Here is a 13,016-nt window from a genome sequence, read left to right as displayed (position 1 = left end):
GGATCTGCTAAGCTTTACCAGTATCTGCCAGTCTGAAGCTATAGCATGGATGGGAAAATAACAGAATGGGCAGCCAGCTGAACCTGTTCAAATTTTCTTTTTTTTTTCATAAGACCAAAGTGGATAATAGTCTTAATGAAGATAAGCATTCATGTTATCATTTCTGTGAACTATTTTTAATAAGAATCCACAGATATTTAGAACTAAAATCAGTCAATATTTTTATTCCATATATTCAAAAGTTTACTTCTATTACTTAAAAGATTAAGAACGTTGAGTATCTTTTAAAAAGCTCTTCCTACACTTGTCTCATTGGAGAAGCTAAAACTCAGGGTTAGAATGAAAAGATCTAGAGATACGGATTTTGTAGGTGTCATAATTTGACCAACCAGAAGATCCCTTCGAGTGCTCTCAGTATAGTCACGCAACCCTTGTTCAAGAGGCAATGTGGTATTTTAGATAAAGCTGACAATGCTAAAAATACTAATGATTATATATGAGATAATAAAATGCCAATTTTTGTTGAGCAGAACCTACATTACAGTACTTCATAATTTCCCTGAGGGACATAAAAGACTTGATTAAATGGAGAGATATACTTTGTTCTCGGAGGGCAAGACAATGTTGTAAAGGTGTCACTGCTTACCCAAAATAATTTATAAATTTAATGTAATTTTTACAAAATTCCAACTTGATCAAATGATATTAAAGTTCACTCTGGATAATAAATAAACTAAAGGATAAAAGAAAAAAGAATAACAGAAACTAGAATTAACAGATATTTAAACACATGATAAAGCTATAATAACTGAAATAATGGGTTAGTGGCATGAGATTAAGCAGTATACCAATGCAATATGACAGAAATCTTAGAAACAGACCAGCATTTATAATAGGATTTTAATAAAGAATCTATTATTCGACAGTGCTAATTGGATAAATTTTTTGAAAAAAATGTTTGATTCCTCCATATAGATTTATGTAAAAAAGAAAATGATATGAACCATAAAGAAACTAAAAGAAAATATCCGATCTTGGTTGAGAATGAGAATAAAAGTTATTTTATACATAAATGCAAAACAAAAAATCATATAGAAAAATAGTCATAAACTACAAATTTTACATAGACAATATTAAATGCAAAATAGAAAGGCAAAGACCAACTAGAAAAAAAAACTCAATGTATAAAATAGAAGTAACATCTTTAATATATAAAATAGCTACAGTCAAAAAGAAAAAGAACTAATCCAAAAATGGGCAAAGGACGTAAACAGGTAATTCTCATTCATTTCACTTTGTCCTTTTTAAATTATGGGCTTTTCCCCTTTAAGTGAGTATACTGGAACTTTTCACTCAATAGAAACATTTGCATATTTGATAAAGATTAATGTTAATAGGTTGTTCCTTGACAGGATGGTCTTCCCAACATTTGCATCTCTCAGTTCCTTGAACCACTCTCCCCTCATGGATTTCCCTTTTATTACAATAGTTATACCTAAGACCTTGTCAATAAGAATCCTTCATAATCTCAAGTTCATCCATCCTCAATTTACCATCTCCCACTGTTCTAGCTCATCTCTTGAGTATTGTGAACCCCCAAAACTTTTGATGCCCCCAGGGGATCTAATCAATTGATGCTACTATTTTTTCATTATCCTTCATTCCCTTGATACTCTCTCTGCCCTCCTTACCCAAATTCCATGGTCAATTGTTACAATCACTTCCTTGTTTATGCTGTTAACTCTTTTGCCCTGTTCTTGCTTCTTGTACTTACTTGACAAAAACAGAAACTTGGTTATATCCAAACTCCCCTCCTATATCTCTGCCTTTACTTGAGTTTCTGTACATGGCTAGAGAAGCGCACATATTCTCCCTGACTGGTCTCACTTCAGTTCATGACCATGAACCTCAAGGAGTCCCTTAGGGCTGCCCCCTCATCTCACTTCTGTGGTTAATGAACTCTTCCTCTTTCCTGGAGGACCTTCTCCTTAAATTCCCAATCTCTTCTCCCTGCTTCACTCTCAGATGATGACCTTGCTTCCTTCACCTCTGAGAACATTAAAGCAATCAGAAAAGAACTTCCATAGACCCCCACCAAGACATCTTCTCACATATCAGCATCTGCACCCCTATACTCTTTTTTTCATACCTGCTAGGAAATTTCAACTGTCCATGCTCTTCTCTGAAGCCAACTCTCCATTTATGTACTAGGTTCCTTTTACTCTTACCTATTTAAGGACAATTTCTTTAGGAACTCCCCCCTCTCTTTTCCATATTATCATTCCTCCTCCGCCCTCTTTTAGAGGCAGATCCATGCCTGGATCATTACGTTAGCATACAAATATGCTGGTGTTTCTATTACCTTAAAAACTATCTTAAAAAATCTTGACCACATTTCCTCTACCAGCCACTGGCCCATTTCTCTGCTTTCCTTTGCAGCAAAACTCTGTGAGAGCTGTTTATACCGTACTTGCTATTTCTAATTATTTTCTTCTCATTTTCACTTAAACCCACTCAAGTCTGGCATTTTCCCCACCAGCATAGTGAAACAGTAATAATTTTTCTGGTTTTGGTCATCTGCGACCTCTACATTGCTAAATCCAATGGACATTGCTTGACCCCCTTCTAACTTGACCTATCTGCAGCATTTGAGACAGGTGATCACTTGCTCCTCTCTGATACATTATCTTCACTTGGCTTCTGGGACACCAAGTTTTCCGGCTACCTTCTCAGTCTTCCTTGCTTGTTCCTCTTCCTGTGGATCTCTTAATGTCGGAGGTCCTATTTTCTTTTTTAAAGTCTACACTCATTCTTTGATGATTTTATTTAGTCCATGGCTTTAAGATACCATTTATATGCTTAAGACAGCTAAATTTTTATCCCCATTTAGATATTTTTTTAATAAACTCTCTATTTTTATACGTTATTGTTCTGCTTTGATGTCTAATAAGTATCTCCAAAATTTGGCCTCAAGTCCAAAATTAAACTCATGATAATTCTTACCCCTCCAAATCTGTCCTGCCTATAAAAACCAAAAACCAAACCCATTGCTGTCGAGTCGATTCCGACTCACAGCTACCCTACATAACAGAGTAGAACTGCCCCATAGACTTTCCAAGGAGCGACTGGTGGATTCGAACTACTGACCTTTTGGTTAGCAGCTGAGTTATTAACCATAGCCTTCCTCATTTCAGTTGATGACTACTCCTTCTTTCCAGGTGCTCAGGCCAAAAAACTTAAGAGTCATCCTTGACTCCTTTCTATTCTCTCATACTCACATCCAATCAATCAAAAAATCTTGGCTTTTCCTTCAAAATTTATTGAGAATCTAACACTTCTCACTACCTCCACAGTTTTCACCGATTTGAGTCCTCATCAACTTCTACCCAGATTACTGGAATAGCCTTCCAACTGGCTTCTTTGCTTCTACCTTGATTTCCAACTACAGGCCCTGTCACACTTCTACTTACAAACCGCCAATGGGTCCCATTTACTTAAGGTAAAAGATAAAGTCCTTACAATTGTGGGTAAGCTTCCTTATTAGTGCTTCTCAAACTACCTGTGGTGAAGCAGATTATTTATTTATTTCCTAATCTATCAGGGACCAAGATGAATCTATTGAGTGTGTGTTTGTTTATCATGGCACAGTCAAATTGCTAGACAAGTTTTTAAATGCTTACTCTCAATTTCAATACATCATGGAACCCATAACGAAGAGTTTGCAGGTTTGCACTGGCCATACTTTGAGTAGCACAGCTCTACATCATCAGGTCACTTCTTCTCCTCACACCTGTTTCCCTGACCTCATCTTCTATTTCTCTCCCTTTACTCACTCCACTGGTCTCCTTGGACACAGCAGGAATGCTCAGGGCTTTAAGTCCTGCTGTTTTCTCTTCATGGAATAGTTTTCCTTCAGATTTGAGGAAGCTTGGCTAACTTCCCTCACCTCCTTCAAGTCTTGTTCAGGTCTTACCTTCTCAGACCACTCTATTTAAAATCACTTTCATCACTCGCCCCCAATTCTAATTCCCCAAACTGCTACATGTTCTCTTTTTCTCCATAGTAATTACCAACAATAATTTTAGTTATTTATTATGTTTATTCTTTTAGATTCTGTATCCCCTTTCTAGAATATAAGTTCCAAGAGGGCAGAGATGGTTTCATTCACTTATATATCCCAAGCTCCTAAAACAGTTCTGGCTCCGCAGTAGGTGCTTAATAAACATTTGTCAAATATTGATTGAATAACCTATGTGCTTACCTTTGCACCTGGAAATCCTTCTAGTCCTGGCAACCCCATTGGACCAGGTTCTCCCTGTTAAATATGAACATAGGAATTGCAGTAGCAATGATGAAAAGGTTTTTAAGCATTGGTTTCAAAGGCAAACTTATTTTTTTTCCTGCCAAAAAATAACACCGAAACAATGATTTGCAATTTAACAAGTAAATGGTATGCTCTGTTTTCAAGCATTGGTATTCTTGCATTTGGTATTTGAAAGTAGTTTTCAAATAAAAGCTATTCCCCAGAGAGGTATGAGTTTATTTTCCAATTAATTATTTCTAGTCTGATTAAGATCCTAATATAAATGAACCCCTTTCATCAGTGATAATTCCAGTTTTAGTAAGAATGAGAATGAAAGGCGTGCTCTAAAAAAGTTGGCCAATTTGTGAAGTACCTGGGGCTGCTAGATTACCAGAGAATGAGGCTAAATTCCTAAGTGTAGATAAAGATGGAGCTCTCAAAACAGTTTATCACCCTTAATATTCTCTACAGCTGGACACGAATTGTGAACGCTTGAGAAGATGACCCAAGGATGATCCAATGATTCTAAAAGTCAAAGCCAAGCTGATGGGTTATTGAGAGACAGGAGATAGATAAGTGTTCTCCATTTTCTTTCTTTCTTCTTTTTAATATTTTTTGTATTCTAGTGTATGAAACATTATTGTTGTTGTTAGGTGCTGTCAAGTTGATTCTGACTCATAGTGACTCTATTTACAACAGAACAAAGCACTGCCAGGTCCTGTGCCATCCTCACACTCCTTCTTACGCTTCAGTCCATTGTTGCAGCCAGTGTGTTAATCCATCTTGTTGAGGGTCTTATTCTCTTTTGTTGACCCTCTATCAAGCATGATGTCCTTCACCAGGGACTGGTCCCTCCTGGTAACATATCCAAAGTGTGTGAGATGAAGTCTTGCCATCCTTGCCTCCAGGGAGCATTCTGGCTGTGCTTCTTCCAAGACAGATTTGTTTGTTCCATTCACAGTCCATGGTATACTCAATATTCTTTGTTTATACCACAATTCAAATGCATCACTTCTTCTTTGGTTTTTGCATGCATATGAAGCTATTGAAAACACCACTGCTTGGGTCAGATGCACCTTAGTCCTTAAAGTGACATCTTTGCTTTTCAACACTAAAGAGGTCTTTTGCAGCAGATTTTCCAAATGCAATACATTGTTTGATTTCTTGACTGCTGCTTCCATGGGCATTGATTGGAGATACAAGTAAAATGAAATCCTTGACAACCTCAATCTTTTCTCCATTTATCATGATGTTGCTTACTTGTCCAGTTGTGAGGATTTCTGTTTTCTTTACATTGAGGGGTAATCCATACAAAAGGCTGTAGTTTCTGACCTTCATCAGTAAGTGCTTCAAGTCCTCTTCACTTACATCAAGCAAGGATGTGTCATCGGCATAATGCAGGTTGTTGTTGAGTGTTCCTCCAATCCTGATGCACTGTTCTTCATATAGTCCAGCTGCTTGGATTATCTGCTCAGTATACAGATTGAATACGTATGGCGAAAGGATACAACCCTGACACGCACCTTTCCTGACTTTAAACCACACGGTATCCCCTTGTTCTGTCGAACAACTGCCTCTTGGTCTATGTACAGGTTCCTCATGAGCACAATTAAGTGTTCTGGAATTCTCATTCTTTGCAATGTTATCCATAATTTGTTATGATTCACACAGTTGAATACCTTTGCAAAGTCAATAAAACACAGGTAAACATCTTTCTGGTATTCTCTGCTTTCAGCCAGGATCCATCTGACATCACCAACGATATACCTTGTCCCACATCCTCTTCTGAATCTGGCTTGAATTTCTCGCAGTTCCCTGTTGATGTACTGCTGCAACCACTTTTGAATGATCTTCAGCAAAATTTTACTTGAGTGTGATATTAATGATATTGTTTGATAATTTCTGCATTCTGTTGGATCACCTTTCTTTGGAATAGGCAAAAATATGGATCTCTTCCAGTTGGTTGGTCAGGTAGCTGTCTTCCAAATTTCTTGGCATAGACGGGTGAGCACTTCCAGCACTGCATCCGTTTGTTGAAACATCTCAATTGGTATTCTGTCAATTCCTGAAGTCTTGTTTTTTGCTAATGTCTTCAGTGCAGTTTGGGCCTCTTCCTTCAGTACCATCGGTTCTCGATCATATGCTATTGTCTGAAATGATTGAACATCCACCAATTCTTTTGGTACAGTGACTCTGTGATTCCTTCCATCATCTTTTGATGCTTCCTGCATTGTTCAGTATTTTGCCCATAGAATCCTTCAATATTGCAACTTGAGCCTGGAACTTTTTCTTTTGTTCTTTCAGCTTGAGAATTGTTGAGTATGTTCTTCCTTTTTGGTTTTTTAACTCCAGGTCTTTGTACATGTCATTAAATTCTGTACTTTGTCTTCTCCAGCCATCCTTTGAAATCTTCTTTTCAGCTCTTTTACTTTATCATTCCTTCCATTCACTTTAGGTACTCTATGTACCTTCAGGTTTTGATCATATGCTACCTCCCGAAATGACTGAACGTCCACCAATTTTTGGTATAGTGACTCTGTGTATTCCTTCCATCTTCTTTTGATGCTTCTTGTGTTCTTCACTATTTTCCCCACAGAATCCTTCACTCTTGCAACTCGAGGCTTGAATTTTTTCTTCAGTTCTTTCAGCTTGAGAAATGCCAAGTGTGTTCTTTCTTTTTGGTTTTCTAACTCCAGGTCTTTGGATGTCTTTAAAATACTTTGTTTTCTCGATCCACCCTTTAAAATCTTCTGTTCAACTCTTTTACTTCATCATTTTTTCCATTCGCTTTAGCTACTTGATGTTCAAGAGCAAGTTTCAGAGTCTCTTCTGACATCCATTTTGGTATTTTCTTTCTTTCTTGTGTTTTTAATGACCTCTTACTTTCTTCATGTCTGATGTCCTTGATTTCATTCCACAACTTGTCTGGTTTTGGGTCATTAGTGTTCAATGCATCAAATCTATTCTTGAGATGGTCTCTAAATTCAAGTGGGATATAGTCAAGGTTGTAATTTGGCTGTCATGGGCTTGTTTTAATTTTCTTCAGCTTCAACTTGACCTTGCATATGAGCAATTGGTGGTTTGTTCTGCAGTTGGTGCCTGGCCTTGTTTTGACAGATGATATTGAGCTTTTCCATTGTCTCTTTCCATAGATATAGTCAATTTGATTCCTGGTATTCCATCTGGCAAGGTCCCCATGTACAGACATTGTTTATGTTGTTGAAAAGGTATTGAAGAAGTCATTGGTCTTGCAAAATTCTATCATGTGATCTCTGGTGTCATTTCCATCGCGAAGGCCATATTTTCCGACTACCAATCCTTCCTCTTTGTTTCCAACTTTTGCATTCCAATCTCTAGTAATTACCAATGAATCTTGATTGCATGTTTGATCAATTTCAGACTGGAACATCAGGACTTTTAAATCAAGAGAGATAAAGTGGGTACTTTCTTGTTCATTAATTAGTTAATCTAGTTATTTTCTTAGGATAATGGATGCTTTAGACATGATCATATAGAAAAGAGAACTTCTAAACTTCATTCTCTGTGAACACATTTTTGTACACATCATTCCAATCTGCTTCAAAAATATTACCAAGGTTATAACTTCCATTATTATTTATAATATTGTCCTTATTACAGAATATTAAACGAGGAAGCATATGACTGATACATTTTATGCTTTAATAATCTTTTAAAATGCCTCTTAATATGACACTGTCAATCAGGAAAAAAAAAAAAAAAAGATTCCATTCTGCATAAAGCTCTGTAAAAGATGCCCTGGGTTATTGACAAAGGAGATAAGCTCCTTGACTCCCTTTGTTTACATTCTCAACAGTCCCTAGGACAGAGAAGGTGCTCAATGAATAAATATTTGTTTGACAGTAGCTAACAATTAAATATTTAATTGAATACCAAAGTAGCAAAATGGAGTATCTCAAAAGATAATAAATTCAATTATTGGTAATTTTGCTCTATAAAGGCTTACTGAGAAGATTAGACATAGTGGTGCACATCCATCACCATGGGATTTGAAGGATGATGGGAGAGTAAGTCTCCCCTCACCCACTTCAAAATGACTTTTCAATTTTCTACTCTGTGACCTACAATTTTATCATTCCTAGCTTATTTCTGTGGCACAAAATGTTATTTCTCCATACCAGGCAACCTGTGGGAGATGAAGAAACTTGCAGGGTAGTGCTGATATAGGATCCCAGCAAGTATTTTCAAACTTTATCTAGGATAAACCTGAAGGTTTTCACAATATTTGTTTAATTTTATGATTCCGTATTTCTGTTTTTGTGCTTCCTCAGCTTAACTCACATCTGTAAAAGTGGGAAACACTCTGCAATTAGTTTTTATTCTTCATCTTTTATTTTAGTTAAGAAATTTGAAGTTTAGTCTCTTCAAATTCTACAGAAATATTTCTACACTTTTGTTGCCACCCACTTTTCAATCCAGGTGAATTATAATTGATTTTTTCTTTATTATAAAACTTAAAAAAAATTCTCAACTTAATCTGCAGCTGTTAATGCAAGAACTTGAAAAAATGTTCCAGAAAAGTCAATGTGAAGTCTAGGTGCACCTAAATGAGTTAGAGGGGCTGTATTGAGTGTAGGAGATGGAAGTATAAGATGGAAAGACCAGGAGGAAATGTTTGTAGTCTATAAGATGAAAGAAAATTAAAATTATAATGAAGGGTATAGTTGCTGAAAGCATGAAAAAAAGTTCGATAAAGGAGAAACTTCTAAATCACATATTTGGGTTTAGAATATGGTGCTAAGTATTTCAAAGAATGTTTTCAGGGGAATACAAATTGGTTTTAATAATATATATTGCCCAATAACAAAAACAAGTTCTTTAATGCAAGTCCTTTTTAAATATATTTGGATGTGAAAAGATTGCTTTTTATGGCTTGTTCTTTTATTGGTTTAAAATTTATTCATGTAGTTTTATCAAACTATACTGTAATAAAAGGGCTGTACATTCTTTCCACATGACAATGCAAAATGAGTTGAAAGTTTATTTCAGTTTCAGGTTCTTCAAGTCTATACCCAAAGGTCAAAAGGATATACAAATGGAATATGAAGGATGGAACATATGCTTGAAAAGAACATGACAGGAAAAAAATGCCAAGGAATAAAGTAAATCTAATTGAATTTGGCAGAACTTTTACGGTGAAGCTCCATGGTTGAGAAGGATGCTGAGAACAATTATCATCCTTTGGGCAGCTGGAGGACAAGATCTCCTTACATACTGAGTGTTAACCTCCTGATACATTACTTCTACTAAGCAGGTTTATGACAACACGCCATGTCTCCCACAGAACAATTGCTTAAGACATCCAAAGCAAATAAACAGTCTCTTTCCTTTTTTTTTTTTTTTAATTGGAAAGAGAACAGGCATATTAAGGAATTTCTTTCCAGTATTTCTCTTTCACAATCTACTTAAAACAGAATCAATCATAGAAAGAGTGCTATTAGAAGAAAGTGGCTCATTTATCAGGAGCTTTTTACTTGTGTCTTCCTCTATCACAAGATGATTTCTAAAACACACTGATGGAAAGAGATGAGTCTCCAGGGCAGTGACAACATTAGGCTTGGGGAAGGGCAGACTGATGCAGGTTAAAAATGAAGAACACACTACTGGCATCTCCTTGAAGCCCTGCCTCTGTTGACTCAGACATGTTAATTGAATGCCTAGGAAGGCAGGCTGGCCATTTTCACCTGATATTCTTCTTTCAAACTTTAACAAAGGCCTATTTTCTAAGTGACACAGAACATGGGAGCATACATACCACTGGGCCAGGATCGCCTTTTGGACCCTGTTAAGAAAAACATAGAAAGTCATTTTTTAAAAAAATGACTGAAGCAAAATTACAGAACCCCAAGCCATTTTGTCCAATTTGCTTAAATACACACACAAACATTTGCAAGTTTTGCTTTTGCTATAGTTTTGGACTTGAAGAAAAAGATGAATAAACATAATTTGATGGGACCCCAAAGAAAATGATCGCTTGGACTGATTGATTCAGTTCTCAGGCTTATAATGAAAAAAATGCCACCACTGTGCAAGATGCTATTTATCATTGTTTTGATTGTATACATTTTCTTGATTTTATTATAATGGGCATCACTTTTTCCTCCTGCTACAAAATTTTTGGTTATACTTGGAACATGGATTTTTCAGTGAACTTAGTTTTTTTTTTTTTTTTTCATTGTGGCTGTTGTTAAAGTGTGCTTGGTGATGAACAACTGTACTCACTGGGGGACCAGGTGGCCCTGGATAGCTGGGAACATTCACACCTCCCTTCAAGGAAAAGAAAAAGAAGAGAAGAATTTATACCAATCCGCAACTGGAAAAGGATTTTAAATAATTACATCAGCAAATACCTGGATTTTATATAAACTGCTCATTCCATTTCCTTCATTGAATGGTACACCCTTAGGAAAGAAATGAGACATAATATTATTCTATTACGTTAGGAGTTGGAATCTCTACCTTCTACCTGTTTACCAAATGATACTATTCTGATCCTACTGTAGAAAGTGAGTTTAATCCTATGAGTGAAATCAGACAATGTCTCCAGTTGTAGCTCTTCAAAAGCAAAGGCAGGGCCAAAATGGAAAGGAGCGTGAGCTACACCTGCAGCACACTGACACTTTCAGTAGGGGTTTGATTAATGTTCAGGTTTGACAGATGAGACACTAATGCATTCAGAGGAAAATATTATTTGCTCATTAAAATTCAGTTTCTGAATTGCCAATTTATGCTAACTGTTTACAGCCTGCTGACCTGCAGGCAATAATGTGGTAATGCTGATGAAGATGTGAATAGGGAACAATTTGGCTACTGCGAAGTAATTTTTTTTTCCCACAGTCTTTCCACACCAAATAGAAACTTAAGGGAAATCAGGGAGATGACATTACTACGTCCTGTGTGGATATTTCTACAAAAACATATGTTTTAGAACAATGGGGAACAAGGACTTCCTAAGGAAACTGACAGGCCAAACGTAAAGTCCCAGAGTAACCAACACCTACAGACAATGAATTCTTTAGAAAAAACATGCATTTTAGCATTCAGGAAAAATACGCATATGGAAGTCTTAGTTAAGAGCTTTTATACTTCTTTTTAAAAATTCTCAGAGAATCAATGATCAAATTCCATTTTCCTTTTTGTGGTTTCCACATTTCAGTTGCAAAATTGAGGAAACCATCATTTCATTGTTTTTGGACACTTGGGTGCTCAATAAACAACATGATTTGCACATATCTTTAAGGAACTAGTGATGGAAGGAAAAATGCTTCACTCATTTATTCCCTTATTATTTCACTCATTCATTTGACAATTACTGAACGTCTACAGTATTTCAGTGTGTTAAATCCTGGGGAAATGAAGGATGAGTCTAAGATTTTCCGAGCAGGTTTCCCAGATAAGACAGCATTTAATCTGCATCTTGACAGATGAATAGCTTTGGAGAATTTAGATGGGAAGATTTTTATAGCCAATTATAAAAGCATAGGTCCCTTTCATGAGCTCACGTTCTATTTACTATTCTGTCCACTGGGGAGGGAGCGCGTGTTAAGATTTGAGCCCCAAATACATTCTGCCCTGCTTCCTTGTCAAGAAGGAGACAAGTGAACCAAGCTGAGGAACAAGTTTAGAAAAGCACAGAGTGTAAGTCTTTGTTTATGTGTGCAAAGCATGCATTTACACTCAGGCTAAGGACATATCCTGTTGTCTTTGGAAAGTTACAGTTGAATTTCTGCCCCTTCTCTGGTGAGTCTGGCTTCTTAAACTATTCCTGTGAGGTAGGGTGGAAAAGAAGGTCTGGCCTGGACCTAAACTCTGCTGCGATTTGAGCGTGGCCCCACATGAGGGCAGACTTGCTCCAGAGAGAGGCACCTCTCCTCTCCTTAGCCTCCCTGACGAAGTGCACATCTGTTTCAATCACAAGCATAAAAACATCAGTGGCTCTTGTATATTTTGTTCACTAGGTGCTATATAAATAGAATTTCCTTGCATCTCAGACATCACTGATGGGAATGAACACATATGGCATAATACCAAATTTTCTACCAACTCGTACTGCCGGAAGGGATCTCTTTTTATAGGCTCTCTTTTCTATGAATGAGGCTCATTGAGATTAAATGGCTTTCCCTGGGCCCCCCCAGGCAGGAAGCAAGAGTTGGGCACACACTCAGGTCTCCTGAGTCCTCGGATAGGGAGGCCCACAGTATGCAAGACTGAGCACTGCACACTGGGGCTGAGCCAAAGAGGAAAAACAATCTCCTGAAACCTACATTGGCTATTGTTTATTTTTATATAAAGAGTGCTTATGACTTTCATCTTTGAGAACATCTAAATGTAGTCTGACCTCTGGGTTATAAAAATCTTAAGTAAACACCCCCTTTAAGTTTTAAACCTGAAACAACTCACAGGTGGGCCAGGTGGTCCGGGCTTCCCAGGGGGGCCCTCGCTGCCCTGCAAGAGATACAGACCAAAACAAATGGCATAGACATTTCTGCCCCAGGTTTATGACCCAGATAGTGCTTGCTCAGACAGCCATCCTCTGAAATCAATACAATGTGTCATTTCACTTCAGCCTTGCAAAGTCTTACTCAGCTTGGCTCTCTCCTTCATCTGAGAAAATAGTTTCTAGATCACAGGAAGGTGAGATGTCTTTTCCCAGACCCATCTAAACACGATGTGG

General features: G+C 37.1%; 1 protein-coding gene across 1 annotated transcript in view; it reads right to left on the bottom strand.

Moving 5' to 3' along the window:
* The window catches only part of COL19A1 (collagen type XIX alpha 1 chain), a 376,494-nt gene that overhangs the window by 33,997 nt on the left and 329,481 nt on the right, over positions 1-13,016 (bottom strand). The window contains exons 37-41 of the mRNA XM_049873731.1: positions 12,743-12,787; positions 10,693-10,743; positions 10,565-10,609; positions 10,098-10,124; positions 4,262-4,315 (exon numbers count right to left, since the gene is read on the bottom strand). Of these exons, the coding sequence (XP_049729688.1) occupies positions 4,262-4,315; positions 10,098-10,124; positions 10,565-10,609; positions 10,693-10,743; positions 12,743-12,787 (222 nt within the window). The remainder of the gene's footprint in view (positions 1-4,261; positions 4,316-10,097; positions 10,125-10,564; positions 10,610-10,692; positions 10,744-12,742; positions 12,788-13,016) is intronic.

The sequence above is a fragment of the Elephas maximus genome, chromosome 1, assembly GCF_024166365.1.
Source record: "Elephas maximus indicus isolate mEleMax1 chromosome 1, mEleMax1 primary haplotype, whole genome shotgun sequence".
Classification (NCBI taxonomy): Eukaryota; Metazoa; Chordata; class Mammalia; order Proboscidea; family Elephantidae; genus Elephas; species Elephas maximus.
The sequence above is the reverse complement of the archived record's forward strand: the minus strand, read 5'-3'. Positions and strand labels throughout refer to the sequence as shown.